The sequence below is a fragment of the Helianthus annuus genome, chromosome 4 (assembly GCF_002127325.2).
Source record: "Helianthus annuus cultivar XRQ/B chromosome 4, HanXRQr2.0-SUNRISE, whole genome shotgun sequence".
In the NCBI taxonomy this organism is placed as follows: domain Eukaryota; kingdom Viridiplantae; phylum Streptophyta; class Magnoliopsida; order Asterales; family Asteraceae; genus Helianthus; species Helianthus annuus.
The window spans coordinates 24,956,766-24,975,072 of record NC_035436.2 but is presented as its reverse complement, the minus strand read 5'-3'; the positions used below and the strand labels follow the sequence as shown (position 1 = coordinate 24,975,072).

General features: G+C 34.8%; 1 protein-coding gene across 1 annotated transcript; it reads left to right on the top strand.

The window, feature by feature from the left end:
• The first annotated feature begins 878 nt into the window (after positions 1 to 878).
• Positions 879 to 6,936, top strand: LOC110878045 (anthranilate phosphoribosyltransferase, chloroplastic). The gene is made up of 10 exons (XM_022126304.2): positions 879 to 1,053; positions 1,127 to 1,270; positions 2,283 to 2,444; positions 3,195 to 3,278; positions 3,513 to 3,701; positions 4,069 to 4,159; positions 4,627 to 4,686; positions 5,478 to 5,596; positions 5,768 to 5,911; positions 6,641 to 6,936. The coding sequence occupies exons 1-10, from the start codon at positions 901 to 903 to the stop codon at positions 6,659 to 6,661; spliced, it is 1,167 nt and encodes a 388-aa protein (XP_021981996.1). The 5' UTR covers positions 879 to 900; the 3' UTR covers positions 6,662 to 6,936.
• Positions 6,937 to 18,307: the final 11,371 nt, after the last annotated feature.

The window sequence follows — 18,307 nt, the reverse complement described above, 5'->3', positions numbered from 1 at the left end:
GCGTGGACCCGGTTAAGACAACATAGTCTGACCAAAGTAGGGTTATGGTCCTCTGTTTAGGAGGGTGTGAGATCTCTTACAACAAGTTAAAGATTCTCACCGTTAAAAAATCGTTTTCTAAAATATGCGGAACTCACTTATAAATACATGGGTAAATGTGCAATAACTTGGTAGTATTTATATTTTATGTACCATGCTAAAAGTTAGCCCCGCTTGCGGTATGCACATATAATGTATACATGTGTGGACGCTCGGGGGCAAAAGTGAAAGTGCACTAATTTTAACAATATTTTACTAATTTCGTGAAAATAACGTTAAAAGAGGGGGATTGTTAATCATGCATCATGTGGTGACGTTGATAGCCGAAAGACAAAAGGGTACATGCACTAATCGGCCTTTGTCCTGACTCCCGATTGTTGAGTATTATATGCCTTGTGCCCCAAGGCTTGATGCAAAACTACTATCGAGCCAGGGGTCTTACTGGAAGCAGTTTCTCTATTCCTTTTGGATAGAGGTAAGGCTGTTTACATGTTACCTTCCTTAGACCCTACTTTAACTTTCCATAAAGATTAGTAACTAACTGATTATGAGGATGATACCATGCTAAAAGTGTTGTCCCTTTTTTGAAAAGTATTATTTAAAAAAAAAAAAAATCTTGACAGTAGAGGGAACTCTTAAGTCATAAATGCTAATGAATCAAATTAAATGCTAAAGGAACTTTAAAATCATAAAATTCATAAATCGAATTAAATACAATTTTCAAGATTAAAAAGAGGTCCACTTTGACTCTCAAAATCATAACCATTTCTTCATCACAATACATCCAATCTTCATATCATTTCATTCCCATTCATCACAACTCACCAATTCATACATTGCAAAATTTGCAACCCAACACCAATGGCTTCTCTCAGATTTCACCATCTCCATCTCACCCCTTCTTCCCCCTTTCTAAAACCCAAGATTCAGGCACCCTTTTCACTCAATTTCAAGCTACACGCTAATGGCGGATTCAACAATCTTGCAGTTTCCAACACGACGTCGTTTCCCCAGGTTTAAATTTGTGAATTTTTGAACTGGGTTGGTGTTTTCTTGGATTAATTGTTGTTAATTTTGGTGGGTATAGTTGATTGAGTCGTTGATTGAAAGAAAGAATTTGACTGAGGGTGAAGCAGAGGAGTGTCTTGATTTTCTGCTGCATGATGCGAATGAGGCGTTGATCAGTGCGTTTCTTGTTCTTTTGAGGGCTAAAGGTGAAACTTATGAAGAAGTAAGTATGATTGTTCTGTTTTCCCCCAATTTAAATGGGTATTTTGACTTTTTTTTGTCAACTAGAAAGTTCAAAGTTTAGTGATTGTTTGAATCTTGCAATGAAAAGGGTCATTTGTATAATTGTTTATGTTTGTTTTGATGATTTGATGATTAAAGGTTGTTGCTTTGTTGTTTTATGGTTTAGTAGAATATTCTTGCTAGGTCTTGATTTTTGTTTTCTATCAAGAATGTGTTGTTTGACCATAAAAAGTCAACCTACACCCAAGTTTGAATTTTGAATCAAGGTTTTTTTTGTGAATATTATATCAAAATTACCATTAATGCAGCTGTGCAAGAAGGCATATGGTAAAATTTTTATCCCATGTGTTGTTTGAATGCATTCAATGCCAAAATTGGTGTTTTTTTTTAATTTCAAAATGAAATTGATTTTTTAGTTATGTTTATTTTCAATATTGAAGCTTTGTTTATGATTTTGTATAACATGCTTGCTAGCTCTTGATTTGTATTTTCTATAAAAAATGTCAAATTCACCAATGACGCAAGAGCGTAGATGTTTCTTTCTTTTTTTTTTGTGTGTGTATATAGAAAAAGTATATCGTACATTACGGCTTAACGTACTTCACGTACAACAACGTGCGTGATTTGTTCTATAACATGCGTGATTAATGTTTTCAATATGCGTCATTATTGTGTTTCAACATGCGTGATTTTGGATTTTTGAGTTATAACGTGTGTGATTTTAAAATGAACGTGCGTAATTACCTGTCGTACGTGATGTACGTTAAGCCGTAATGTACGTTAACCTTTCTCTCTCTCTATATATATGTAGTGTTGCTTTGAATCAATGTGTATCCAATGCAAGTAAGATTTAAGAATAAGAAGAAAGTAATTAATTCGATTTTTAACGAAGGTATTAACTATCATAATAATTTCTTAGTGGATGTACTTGAATAGCATTTTGCCATTTTCCCTTTTTTTGTTTATTTTTAATTATGATTACGATTGTGCAGGTGGTGGGATTAGCTAGAGCCATGATCAAACATTGTAAAAAGGTAGAAGGGTTAGGTGATGCAGTGGACATAGTTGGAACGGGTGGTGATGGTGCAAACACCGTAAATATCTCAACCGGATCATCCATATTAGCAGCCGCTTGTGGAGCAAGAGTTGCAAAGGTTTCATTAGTGAATTATAATCACAACCATTTTCTATCTATCTCGAGGCTTTTCTTGAAAGTTTATATCATATTAGGTTGTAATGATCCAACCTATTAACGGGTCAACTTTGTTTGATCTCATAGTTAATATTGTTATAATCAAAACATTTGCTTAAAATGAAGCAGGCCAATTGGGTCGAATAGGTTGAAATTTGAAAACCTTGTAATTCATTTTTACAAGATTAGATTATTATCGAACTAATATAATCTTTGTAATCATATATGACACTAGTTATTTATAGGGTTATTGGATTTTATCACCCCTAACTATTGGCTATTGGCCGCGGTCACCCCCAACTATCAGTTTGACGCCCGTCACCCCCAACTTAACACTTAGTATGTTCTATCACCACGTCGTTAACTGATCAGTAACTTTTGATCTTGGTACTATACTTTTGGTGGTGTCATAGGGATCTTAGGAAGGTTTTAGGGATCTTAGGACACCCCAAAAGTATAGTAAGAAGATCAAAAGTTAGTGATTAGTTAACGACGTGGTGACAGAACACACTAAGTGTTAAGTTGGGGGTGACGGGCGTCAAAGTGATAGTTGAGGGTGGCAGCGGCCAATAGCCAATAGTTAGGGGTGATAAAATCCAATAACCCTTATTTATAAAAACTTTAAATTTTTGAACCAAAAGTGTTTCGGGTCAACCCAACCCGTGTTGACTCACTCATTTTGCCACCTGTAATCCAAGTTATTGTGTTGCAGCAAGGGAATAGGTCAAGCTCATCTGCATGTGGAAGTGCTGATGTATTGGAAGAATTGGGTGTTGCAATTGAATTAGACCCTGAGGTTTGTTAAGCATGACAAAATACTTGTGCTTTTTTTTCTTTTTTTTTTTAGGATGTAACTTTTGACTTTTTATAACTACGACGATGATTCTTTTATTAAATAATGTCTACTGTATGTAAGGAAGTGAATAGTTATAGATCTAAATGAGGACATTATATTTTATATAATTATATTAAATAAAGTTATTAAGTTTCTTGTATATGTATGTTCTAATTTGTTATATAATTATATTAGGGGGTGAAAAGGTGCGTGAACAAGGCAGGAATTGGTTTCATGATGTCGCCAGTATACCATCCTGCTATGCAAATCGTTAGGCCCGTGAGGAAACAACTCAAAGTGAAAACCGTATTCAATATCTTGGGTCCTATGTTAAATCCAGCACGTGTGCCTTTTGCGGTTGTTGGTGTCTACAAGGAAGATCTAGTTAAGTGCCTTTACATTTATGCGTATAGAGGTGACAAGATGGGCAGGTCGGGCTGGTTGGATAACGGGTCAAAACATGTTCCGGGCCATTTTTTTAGTACGGGTCAAGATGGGTTGAGTTTAATCACAACATTTTCTTATTAAATTAAAAAAAAAAACTAAATCTTTGAATAAACACTACTTGAATTTATTTTAGGAGTTTGCATACACTAAAATTGACTTTTCTTTCAGCCTATTTAACTTTTGCTTTTATATAACGTTTTTAATTTGACCCGTTTGAGATAAAACACAACCAGTAGGTCTACATTGCCAAATGATTAAATTAAATATAGATTCATGTTTTTGAGCGTAGTTTAATGTTTCATAGGTTCATAAAATGGCAAAGGCACTTCAACGGTTTGGCATGAAGAGGGCACTTGTTGTCCACTCTGAAGGGTTGGATGAAATGAGTCCTCTTGGTAAGATCTGCATTATGCTTTTTTTATTGAGTTATTAGCAATTTAAATCATTATAAGGTGAATCTTTTTTTATTCTTTCTAAATAGTTAATAAATTTAGAAAAATGCAATGAATAAAAAAGAAATACTAAAATTTGCAAAAATATATTTGGGAGAGAAATAGCAAACTCTAGTTGGGGCTTTGATGTTGTTTCACTATTTTTGCGGGGGGACGTTTAAATAAAAAGGCTCTACCTTTATAAAATTTGAGTTAAGAGGTTAAAATAAAAGAACTCAAATGGTGATTACGTGGCATTTGAAACCGATTAACCTACAAAATTATCTTCTATAAATTTTTTTTACAATCCAGCCAAAGTTCATTTCCTTTGTATGCATATGCCTTCTTATCGCGGCAATCTTTCTTTCTGTTTTTTTTAAGAAAAATTTAGAGCCATATATTAATTTTTTTTAATCTATTCACAATTCTAGGTCCAGGACTAGTCCTTGATGTCACCCAAGATTCAATCAAGAAGTTCTCATTTGATCCATGTAAGTTTCTTCTTATCTATAAGGAAGCACAACTATGAACTATCTGTTAAATCATCATCATCATACTCAGTACATCCTACCAATAGCAAAGCTAAGGTAGGGTCTGAGGAGGGTAGATGTAGACAGCCTTACCTCTACCCCGTAGAACTATGTGTTAAATGATTTATGTATATGTGTGTATGGAGCGCGTCTTATGTATGCAAGGTAGAAGTGTTTATGTGGTTCTAGCATTTCTCTACTTGAAATTGGTTTAATTGAATGACACTTTCTCTCTCTCTCTCTCTCTCTCTCTCTCTCTCTCACACACACACACACACACACATAGCGTTTGCTATAGCGTGCTTCATAGTGGAACGACCCTATTTCGCAATCTGATTGTTAGCGACTCCATAGCGTGAAAATAGCGGGAATCTGGATTTCGGGTGTTTTTTGTTTTAATATAAATAGCGGGATTTTAGGTTTTTTTTCTTTCTTGCGTATTTAGATGGAAAAAACAGTGTATTTTGATAAAATATACATATAAAATATTTCTAAATTTTTCTTCGAGCGTATGGCTAAACATAAAATAGCGCATGCCATTTCATCGTTATCGCTACGTAGCGTATAGGTAGCTTGTCGCTGTTGTCCACTATTTGCTATTGACAACTATGATAGACACAGACACACACGGTTTTCATATAATGCCAATTGGTATTAAGTTAGAACCTAGGGCTAGAAATGATCTTTTTGTTCTTCTTATATGTTCTTCCATGCTTTAATAAACTCGGGATTTTCGACTTTTCGCTACACAGTGGATTTTGGGATGCCACGTTGCACGGTAGACGACTTGCGCGGTGGTGATTCGAAATACAATGCAGAAGTCTTAAGGCGTGTATTAGCAGGAGAAAAGGGATCCATTGCTGATGCATTTGTAAGTCTTCCTAAGCGAAACGTATAAACAATTTAATCAACTTTCATTATTAAGGAAAAATCAACTTCTTTTCTCATAAATCATACCACCTTCATCTTTAAAAAACGTCAACATTTAACTTTGACCGTCTGTTAACAAGAATTATTTTATTTTATTTTATTTTTTTTTCAGGCACTGAATGCAGCTGCAGCCCTAATGGTGAGCGGGTGCGTAGAAAGCTTAGGAGAGGGAGTGGTTGTGGCCCGTGAGACATTAGAATCCGGAAATGCGATCAAAACCCTCGATTCATGGATAGCTATCTCCAATAACTCCATGGTAAGTCATTGTCCTAGAAAATTTGTAATTTGTAGAGGTCGCAATATGGGTGGGTCGGGCAGGTGGGGTTGTGTAATGGACCAAAACAGGTCGGGCAGGGGGTTGCGGTGCAGCTTGTTGCCCGTTTTCCTGCCATTCTTATGTAATTTTCTTAAAATTAGCAAATATAATGCTTTTTGAATATAATATAACGAGTTAAATGCCATTTTAGTCCCTATGGTTTCATTTTTCGCCTGTGGGTCCAAAAAGGTTTCACATTGCCATTTTAGTCCACTGGGTTAACTTCATCCATTTTTTTTTGTTAACGAGAAGGGCAATTCGGTCATTTTATACGTAATTCTGTTAACTAGAAGGAAAATTCGGCCATATAAAATGACCGAATTGCCTTTCTCGTTAACAGAAATAATGGATGGAGTTAAACCAGTGAACTAAAATGGCAACGATGAAAAACCTTTTTGGATCCACAGACGAAAAATGAAACCTTTGGATTATACAGGCAAAAGGGCCCAAACCACAGGGACTAAAATGACATTTAATTTAACTCTAATATAATATAGTGATTGTTATTTCAAGAACAAAAAGTCATACTTTTCTTTCAATAATAACAATAATTTGATTTTTGAATAAAATAATTTGGGAGGCTATGCATTATAAAAAATACACATTTTGGGCAACTTTCGACCCGTTAAGATAAAACACAACATGAATAAACTGTTGATGTATTTGCAGAATGTTGAAGTGATGGCATGAATCTCAGTTAATGATTTGTGATGTTGAAGATAGAAACTGTTGTAGATTCATTTGCAGGAGGTTTGACAAACAAATGAAGCCCCAAATCAGTTTCTTCTTCTTCTTTTTTTTTTTTTTTTTTTTTTTTTTTTTTTATCAGTTTTAGGGTTTCACCTTCAAAGAAGATAGAAAATAATGTTGGCCTTTTTTTCTTTGTTTTTGAGTGAAACATATACAATAAACCAATGAGTTTTTTGGTTTTTTTTTTCTTATACAACAAGATGACTTTTAATCAATGTTTTCAATTTGCTATGAATTAACATCAAAATTAAAATGGCAAATTGGATTTAAATAATCACAGCTTTCTTAATTTGGCCGATAATAATCCCAACTCAGTTATTGGCAGATAATAATCCGAACTGGTCCACTTTTGGCCGATAATAGTCTGCGTTAGATATAGCCTAATGGAGTTAAGTTTTTTTCCGAATTACAAACTGATGTTTTAGGGCTTTTGATTAGAACGAGGATACGAGTTGATTGATGTAAAATTTACCTTGAAATTCTGTCCCAAACGACGAAAACGGTGCTTCAAGTCGGGTGTTTAAACTTCTAATTAACAAAAATCAAGCCGTTTGAAGCTTCGTTTCGACGTAAGTTTTACATAAATCGACTCGTATCCTCGTTCTTGATCAAAATCCATAAAACATCAGTTTGTAATTCGGAAAAAAAGCTTAACTCCGTTAAGCTATTTTAACGGCGGACTATTATCAGCCAAAAGTGGACCAGTTCTGATTATTATCGGCCAATAACTGAGTTGAGATTATTATCGGCCAAATTGAGAAAGCTGTGATTATTTAAATCCAATTTGCCAAATTAAAATTAAAGAATTTCGGTTGAATTGCTCAACATTGCAGGTCAAAATCACATTTTTTTTCTTGATATATGATTTTGAATACTTATGGAAATGTAATGGATCATGCAAAACCATTTTTGTTAATTTTCAATCCACCAAATTGACATTTCGGGTCAACTTTAGTCAAAATCACATTTTTTTCTTGATCCAGGTCATTGACATTAAGGCCCAATAGAAATTCAAACTTATATTTATTCATGAAAGCAACTATTCACCAAAAAAAATGGTTGTTTCATATGTACAACCCGATTGATTGCGCATATGTTAAAGATGTCACACATGAGAAATCACTATGTACACGAATCAAGATTCAGTGTTCGGTTATCGTAGCAAATGGTAAAAACCGCATAAAAAAATTCGAAAGAGACCAAATGCAAATGACCCCAAGATATCGAAAAACATTAAAAGTATGCCCAATGATCGATTAATAGCCAAAGTACACGCTGTTGTTTCCGCCCCTTTAACTGTAAATGAAAGTGCAGTCATGAGTTGTACTGCTTGATTCAGATGGTGCAATCTATGCACCTGCAAAGTATACAAAATTCCAAGTTCTGAGATCAATATACACGCCATTTACTTATGAACGGGTCGATTCAGATTATGTTTTATCACTAACATGTTAAATTTTTGTGTTTTATTAGATGGGTAGAAAGTTGCCATTATCTTGATGCATGATGTGGCATTATGAATTTGTAATCATATTTACAATTTGTAACAAAAAAAATCGGAAATTTGGACCAAGATAACATGATTTATGTTCCAATATTTGACATTGTAATTACTTATTATGAAAATAGAAAATTTGGATAGAAAGGGGACCCGTTTCAACCCTTAGATATAATTTCTATGATCATATCTGACATACTAATTATTTATGAAAAACGTAAAGATCTTGTTCAGCACTCATGTTACCACCTCTAAACAAGATCATAAACTTGAAGAAAACTTCATGATAAATTGCCAAAATGGTCTTGAGGTTTGATCACTTTTGTCCAAAACTCAAACCTTTTGAATCTGGGTCCCTGTGGTTTCGATTTTGTTGCCATTTTCATCCAAAATCAAAAATCTGGTCAGATTTTTCAGTTAACATCCAGTTTTTCTGTCTTTTTCCTCCCTTTTAATGAGGTCTAAATCTGACTATTTTGCCCTTTATTAAAAGGGAGGAAAAAAAACAGAATAACTGGATGTTAACTGAAAAATCTGATCAGATTTTGATTTTGGATGAAAATGGCAACAAACAGTGGCGAAGCTTGAAAAAAAAGTTTGGGGGGTCGGAAAGTAACAGACCTAAAAAAAAAATTTCTATCGCCTAGTTTTGAGGTGTATGTTCGGGTCGGACGTCGGTGATTCGATTCGGGTCGGGTCAAACATTAATATCAAATAAAAAACATTCTCAAACATTAAAAGAGAAGTTATCATTTTATTCTTCCACATAGCATAATCTAATAACAAAACAAGTTAACAAATCACCCTAAATTTCAAACTCTAATTTCTATCTAAATCAAATCACAATTAAATTAAACAAATAAAATTAGACATAGTTACAGAAAGATTCAACAAGTTTAGGGCAAAAATTCGGACCGATTTCACCCCTAATTTCAACCTAAATCACATAACTTGCAGCCCTAAATTAAACCTAAAGATAAAAAACACATACCTTTAACCTTATAAATATTGAAGAAGTCGAACAAGAGTACAAGACCACAACAACGAGCAGTGTTTTGGCTTTTGTTCTCGAACAAGAAGCTGAAGTCGAACAGTTCTGGAACCTGCCCCCCCTGCAGTTCTGGCTTGTGGCTTCTGTTCTTCTGGTCGATGTCCCAAAGTAAACAAATTTGGGCTTTTTTTGGATAGGGTGGACTTTTAACTTGGGCTATATAATGATTTGATTTGGGTTATGTAATATACATTCTAGTATTCTACCAAATATAATGATTTGGGCTATATATTTGGACGAATTAAATATTTTATTTGTGCTATATAAATAAAAAAAAAAATTAAAACCGGGGGGTCGAAAACGTATATACATAATTTTTTTTATAAACCGGGGGGTCGAAAACGTATATACCTACAAAATCCTATACGAAACGTACATATATAACACTACTGACCGAAAAGTTCGGGGGGGCGGGCGCCCCTCCCCGCCCCTTAAATCCTTCGCCCCTGGCAACAAAATTGAAACCACAGGGACCTAGATTTAAAAGGTTTGAGTTTTGAACTAAAGTGGCAAAAGTGACCAAACCTCAGGGACCATTTTGGGAGTTTACTCAAACTTCATAAATGTGTGGGTTACTTGAAATATGACAGGAATAATGCCAACAAGATATGGTGCAAGTGTAGCAGAAGCTGCTGGGCCAAACCAAGCCCATTGGAACATAGATGTGGCCTGGTAAACCAACGGAGGAGATGGGATCGGGTTGTTTTTTGCATTAACGGGCTCATTAGGCCCATGCAAATAGTCTACTATGAAAAGGAACATGGCTACTCCACAGTAGAAAAGAGCTTGTCAAGAACAAATCAGATTATTACTTTAGTTTTATAATCATATTTAACAAACAATTCATAAAGGTGGACAAAAAAAAAGAAAAAAAAAAAAACTGGCAGGCCAAGTTGTATTGATCCGCTTTACAAATGACATATTTTGACCCGTTACGTGTAGGGAGCATCTTGCATTAACCGTACAAGCATAATAATCAAAAGACACTTGTCAAGCTATATTATGCATACACAAAATACAAGATACCTTTAACTAGACGCGGAAGTTTTTAACCAATTAGCTAAACGGGCCAAATGTGTCAGATCAAAAGTTTTAGCTAAAAGAAAACGGGCCAAATGGGTTAAAGACAGTCTTAGGGCCAAAATAACCAACAAACTGTAAGAAAACAAAGAGTGCATGACTTAACATTTAAAAATTTAACTTTTTTTTTTCTTGATTTTAAACCCTAAATATGCTGCTTCTGAATGGATTTTTTTTTTTTTTATTATTTCAAATGCAGGATTAACTATCTGCTTCAACAAACCCAAATGGATCTTTAAACGCTAAACAAGAAGTATGATAGGAAATCAAATAGGGTATTCTTGGATTATTAAAGAATCATGCTAAATAAACTTCTCTCTAATAAGGTGAATAGGAGACATGGGCCACCCTTAACTTAATGAGTCAGGTCCAGTTAGGGGTTATCTCTACAAGCCCCTAGCCCAGTGCAATGTAAAGTTGTAAACTACATCGTGCTGGGCCTCGCAATTGGATTAGTACGCAATAATAATAGATAATATCATAAAATGCCATAAGTAAGAGAATGTCCGACCATTTCAGTCGGGTCAAATACCATACATCTTCACATACCTGAGGAGTTCTTCTGGGCCGGAATGAAGAAAAGATAAATGCACAAAAGCAAGACGATGAAGAAGCAATCTTGACTGCCATTTTTAGAAAAACCTAACACAAAATCGATATCTGCAGGGAACCCATTTGAAAGAAACAGAATTTGGAGAAACCCAAGTGGAAAGAATATGATAATTTTTAGGAAACCGTAATTTGGGGGTTAGCCGTTGGATTCAATCCAAGAAAGCGGCTATCCTAGTTTTGGTGTAGTGTTCAAAATCAAAAAGTCAAACTTAAAGTCAAAGGGGTAACTAATTTTGTTAGGTTTAGACTTGGGTTGTGCTAAACATAACCTAACTGGACCGACTTGAAATACCTACAATCATGCGGTTCTCAGTCCTTGATTTTAATGTGATTTGGTTTTGGACCCGTTTGGTCCCAAACCCGAAGGTTACTCGTCTAAACATGTTTAACCTGATATTAATTAAAAAAAAAACTAGTTTTATAAAAGCATCTACAACACTGGTCAAAGTCTAAATCTAGACTAGCCTAGTCGGCATGCCACATCATTTTAAACCCCACTTTTTCCCACAACACTAAATAATTCAAAACCTCCACATCACACCCTACTTTTTACACTAAAAAAGGTTTTGTGAGTGTGTGGGCGACGCCATTTCCAAACCAAGGTAGTCCGGTAGAACAAACCGGACCACCAATATCAAACCTTCATAACACGGGGGTGGTCCAGATGAAGTGGTTTGCTTTTGGACGAGTGTTCGGGACGAGAGCGTTGTATATGCTCTAAGGGGTTGTACGTGAAACCAGGAAAGTGAAAGACAGAAAGAGAGTACTAGGTTCTTCATCACCAAAAATTTTGGCGTTGGGGTTCGTTTTTAGCATCATAGAGCGGTTGTTCGGCTTTGTTTTAGTTGTATCTCATCGTTACCCAATTTGGGAAAGCATCTTAACATATTTGTTTTACTTAAAAAAGACGACATTTTCACCTTATTTAGCTAGGTCTTGGATAAGTTTACTCTGATTTTTGGCCCATGATCACTTCAGTCACCCCTCAATTTTTAGTCGTCGTGCCTTTTTTAATTATAAAATCACTAATATTCACCATTTTGAATTTAAAATTATTTGATTTTAAAAGAAAAAAAACGCACTTGATTTAAAGAGTAAGCTTTAAAATTTGGAGGTGGGGTTTCTTTATCCAACCCTAAAACTTGCTTGAAAAATCTTTATGGTAAAACTCAAGCGTCAACATTTATATTATTGTATGACATTTGAAATTTTGTATTGGTTATTTATAACATTTTAATTGCTTTTTATAATATTTGTATGAATAATTTACGTTAATAATTGATTATTTAAATAATGTATTATAGATAATATATTTATTAATTATTATCAACAAAATCTATATTGATTGATTAATAAGATTACCTATTTATTTATTTTAATAGAATTTAAATTACTTTTGTTTTCATATTTATAAGTATTGGCTTCTTTCTAATATCATTTTTACTTATTAATTTATAAATGTTTCAAAATTTATTAAACACTCAAACAACATATTATACACCTATTAAAACTTAAAAAAAGAACAAAAATACATCTAAACATACAAAAGTTTGCTATAGTTATCTTATCATATTAGACCATGTCTTATAGATAATGATTATTTTAGTTTAATCTATTCTAATTAATTATAGATAACCCTCCTATTAAATATTATTTAGTTTAATATGTTATGTATAATTATTATTTAGTCTAATCTCCTTCTCATTTATAATATTATTTATTTGAATTAATTATTACTTTTATATTTATCTATTTACTTCAAATTCAAACTTAGTTATCTAACTTGATCTTTAACTATATATTTGAACGTTTTGTTTAGTTTGGTATCAAATAGATTTTACGAAATTTAAATAAAATTAACTAATATTATTTATCATTTATACATTTACGGAGTTTTAAATAAAGAGTTAAATTTATTGAGACTTCGTTAACAAATTTTGCTACAACAGAATAATCTATTTATATCAATCTAAATCTTTATCTATACTATCTATATTTTCTATAAAAGGGCAATTAGAGCTGACCTTAGAAAAGCTTACTTGGCAACCAATGAGCTATGGCAACTCAGCTTTGCTTACTCCATTATTACATCATAAATATCACTTTTATTTATTTAAAATACATCACTTTCATTTATTTGAAATACATAATACATAATTGTTTACCCCATTCATTTGAATTTCAAAATTGAAAACAGATATATCCTAAAAGTATCTGGGGATTTCAAACAGATCATTTCAAATTTCAAAATTCAAACATAATATCTGCTCTCTCTCTCTCTCTCTCTCTCTCTCTCTCACTCAGGCGACACTCTTTGAACTCTTCCATACAGAAAATCCTAAATCTCAAACACAACCTTGGAGATGCAGATTGAGGAGAACAGGGCTGACACAGCCCTAGCACTATCATTCTCGGTGGCGAATGTGATGGAAGATGGTCTTCAACATTAACTATCCAGCCATATCGAAATTCTTTTCTCGTAATCTATTAATCTAATTCTTCCCAAAGCCCTAATTTTTTCTCTCGGTCACAATTAGATCATTGTTTGAGCTTCTGTAATGCCGCCAAATACTTCATCCCTTCTAGCTTCCAAGAAACTTCAATGCTTTACTTCAAGAACCCTAGATTCATTAATCGTGGAATGTTACAGGTAAGTATTTATTTATTTGTTTCATTATTTAATTTGATATAGGAATTTTAGAGTTGGAACTTGTGACGTTTTGTCAACTGATATCATTAATTAATTTATAAGAATTTTTAGAGTTTGAAATTGTGACATTTTGTCAACCGATGAAGGCTATCATCAAGTTACCGGTTCTTCATCTTCGATTCTTTGTTGAAGGTAATCATCAAGTTACCTATTCTTTGATTTTGTTAGTGTTCATCATTCTCAATTATAACATTATAGACTTAAGTTTGAATTGAATCTTATTTAGCAAATCGATTTGCATGTTTGTGTATCTTGGTGGTGTCTTATACTTCGAAAACCCGCTTTCTAACTCCATGATTTGGAGACTAGATTCATATCCATAATATCCAAAGCCTTGCCTCATGATTTGGAGACCAAATTAATTTCCTTTTTTACTTCTAATTAATTAGCATGTTGATATTTTCCAGTGAAACAAATGCTGAGTTTTCTACTCAAATGCGGAACAGAGAGAAGCAATCTACAGAGAGGCGTTCTGTTGATACGTGAGTCAAAGAAATCATTGCTCTGAAAAACAAGGTAGTTTTTTATTCCTTGGCAAAAGTGGTTTACATTTAAAGTTTTGGTTCTAAGTAGATCTCATGATCTGCATATATGTAATGGTACTGAAGATAACTTTGTTGATATTATTCAGAAAGGCAGCTGGTAATTTTTGAGATAATTTCTTTTCAAAGGACAAAAAGGAGAAATATGGAACGTTTGGTTTTGGCATTTGGTGGTGAAGCTATGAAACTATGGATGACCTAACCCCTGAATGCCTTGGTTGGACAGGATTAGTCTATGAGCATATTCTTGGGGAAGAGAAGATACATTTGTAGAGAATGTGCTACTTACTATTGGTTTGTTTAGAAGACATGCATACTTCTACTATGACAGGCCGCACTTAAAGAGGCCAAAAAGGCTAAAGATGGAGTAAATGAAGATGTTTTATCACCCCGGTTAGAAGTTAAGGTAACTCTTGCCACTATAAATCAGAAATTGATTAACTAAATAAACAAATTGATGCTATATGACAAAGTATTAATTAATATGCAGTAGATAATAAGGAAGTTAATTAACATGCAAGTTAAAATCTCAATAACCTGTTATCAAATTCTATCAAAATGGCCTTTTATTTAATAACTTAATGCTAATTATCATGGTTTGGGAGCTACATAAAAAGAATTCTTCCCATTCCTATGATACTCACTTACTCAAGTAACTTCCTTTCCAGTGAAGAAAACTGAAACTTCATTACTAATATAGTCTAAGTTGCTACATTCTTTATCAGCCCATATTTGCCTATTATGAATCCTATGGTTGAATTGATTGATACTCTTTGCTAACAATTTCTTTGGCGCTCTCAAATTTTCAAGGTTATCATGGTGGTTGGATCCATCCTTGCTCGTTGTTTCACGAGTGTATATAAAAGGTGTGGAGTGCTATCTTAGGTACTCATGTCAGAATACGCCTAAGAAGATAAGTCACTTACCAGTAATGTATCTCTGTATTTGCCTTTAGTTTTAGTGCCCTTTGTACTTAAGTTATTGGGAATAGAAGTTTTTGGATCAGAAATGGTAAATTGGGTAGGTTCATTAGGCTGAACAACAGGCCTATGTTATACCTCAATTACTTGAATTCAAATTTTGACCCAAACCCTTTCCTGACCAGGCTTCTCAGATGTGAACAAGTGCCCATTGAGGTGCAGGAACCAGAGAAGATGGTGGTAAGTTGGTGCAAGGTGGTAAAACAACAGCAGTTTGCAGCCAACTGTTTCTGTTCTGCAGGTACCTTACGGACCGTAAGCATCGTGCCCTTACGGTCCGTAAGGACCTATAGCTTTACTTTCCTATCATTCTGCCATGCGGACCGTATGCATATAAGCCTTACGGTCCGTAAGACCTCCCGGCGCGCATTCATTCAAATGCCTTACGGTCCGTAAGCCATAAGGCCTTATGGTCCGTAAGGACTTCAAGAATAAGAATTTTGCACATTTGAACCCTTGGGTTTAATACGCTATTGATATGTTCAATATTAGTCCCCGTCCTTCCACACAATGGGGATTAGTTGGATATCAGGGACGCGTTTTAGTTAATGTACAATAATAGTCCGTTGAGTTTCGCTGGAGTACTTGGTTGTTGGTTGTTTCTTCTGACTTTTGAAACACACACACATATGTGTGTAAGTAGAGATGATAAGAGAGAGAGAGAGGTAGAGAGTGTGCCAGACTGATTGGCATGGTGGCCGGCCACCACGTACGGTGGCAGAGCCACGACAGATTTTGTGGAACCTTGTATTGTGTGTTTGTGTAAGGTATGGTTTGTTTTTTTTAGCTTTTGTGGGTTTTTTGGCTTTAAATGGCGGAAATGTGGTGGAACCACGGTGGTTATGTGGCAGCGCCTTGTCAGTGCTGCCATTTGTCGGATTCTTGGTCTTTATTTGATCAACTGTTTTGGAAGGTTGTTGCATACGAGTGTTCTATCCGGTGATGATGATGGCTGCTACTTGGCATGGCAACTCCGGTTGCAACCGTAGGGGCACTGAGTCGTGCTTTGTTGATTATGGCGATGATGATTTTGAATTCGAGCCTCTTTTTTTTTTTACTTTTTTCTTACAAATGTGGTTTGTACATCATGCTTAACCTTTGTTTTGCTTTCTTTTGAAGCCACATGGGCTGGTTTCTTGACTTGTGTGGCATTGTTTGGTTGTTTTCTATACAAACAATGGGTTAGTTTCGTGAGTTTTGTGGGTTTTAAGCACAACTCTAGAGATTTCTTTCTCTCTCTAACTTTATATCTCTTCTCCTTTTCTCTCTAATGTCTGAGGTAAACCCCAAACAAACACACACATATGTGTGTGAGTAGAGATGATGAGAGAGAGTGTGTGTGGCAGACTAATTGGTATGGTAGCCGGCCACCATGTACGGTGGCGGAGCCACATCGGATTTTGTGGAACCTTGTATTGTGTATTTTTATAAGGTATGTTTTTTTAGCTTTTTGTGGGTTTGTTTTGGCTTTAAATCCGATTTACATCTATAAAATCAGACATCCTGTCCAACTACCAGTTCTGGTAATGGAATGACGACGGAAATGTGGTAGAACACAGTGGTTGTGTGGCGGCACCTTGTTAGCGTTGCTGTTTGTAGGATTGTTGGTCTTTAATTGATCAACTGTTTTGGAAGGTTGTTGCATGCGAGTGTTCTATCCGGCGATGATAATGGCTGCTACTTGGCATGGCAACTCCGGTTGCAACCGTAGCGGCACTGAGTCGTGCTTTGTTGATTATGGCGATGAGGATGTTTGAATCTAAGCCTCTTTTTTACTTTTTTCGACTTTGGTTTTGACAGTTGTGGTGTTGGCGGTTGTGATGATTGTGGTGTCTATTGTTGTGATGATATTGGTGGTTTTGATCTACCATGGAAATAAAAATTTAAACATAGTTACATATTTCTAAAAATTGTGAAGTTACATGGGAAAATGAACTGATGGCATCGTCAAAGGTAAATGAGCAAGAATGGTTTATGATGTAATTACTTGTACAACTTACCAGAAAAAAAGATCCCTTGATATATTTTAACACCCCGATGCAATAGCTAAAAATTTTTCAAGCCCCCGCTGCATCACGAAGGGATTAGTTGTCTATAAAACATAAATGTACAATTTTTACTCCACAATGCACATGTAACCATAACATTTTTTTTACGTTGTAGTGTTGGGATTGAACCCTACCAGAGGAACAGATAATGTAAAGCCAAAACCTGGTCACAACAGTGGAATCACAATAAGCAGATGTTTACACTAAGCTCTCCCCTTGACAGTGGTTACCTATCTGCTGATACACTCTAAACACTGCTCAGAAGAACAACTGATGAACCAAACACTGATGAAACAACTAAAGACTGCTAAAGACAAACACTGAGCTCTATCTACTGTTGCCTTTTAAGTACTGCTGAAGATCCAAGCACTGCTCATTCAAAGACTGATCACATTTTGAAGAAAGCACTGATGTTCAAGTAATCAGTGCTTAGGCTACAACAGTGGAACGTGAACAGTGTTAGACTTGTTTTGTATTGTATTATCAATCAGTTGTTAGACATCAGTAGTTTTGTATAGATCAGTGTTTATAGGTTGTTAAGCTGTTAGATGTCACTTTCATGGTGACGTCAGCTGAGGTACATCAGTAGTTTGGTTTGCCTATAAATCTAACAGTATTCTGTACTGTTATATTTGATTCGTTTTGAGTGAGTTCTTCTCCTCAATTCAATCCTTTCATCTTGTGCAACCAACTCTGGAGTATCAGGCTGAGGGGGAGTTTAGTCTGTAAGCTTGCATTGTAACCTTTTGCTTTTGATGTAATCTTTCGACTCTATGAAAAGGCACTTGTTTATCAAACTTTATTCTCCTTAGATTGTGTTTAACAAAGTTTGTATTCATTTCCGCTGCACTTTACTTTATTTCATATACACTTAATGTTCAATTCGTACAAACAAGCACAATCATGAGAGCCTCAGATCCTAACGATTGGTATCAGAGCCTGGACAGTCAAATTCGATCTAACAATCAATTTGACATAACAGTTCGGCTCAAAATTCATTGATACTAAGGATGGTTGTATTCAGTTGAAAAACAGAGTAACGAGTGAATCATGATCAAAACGGTT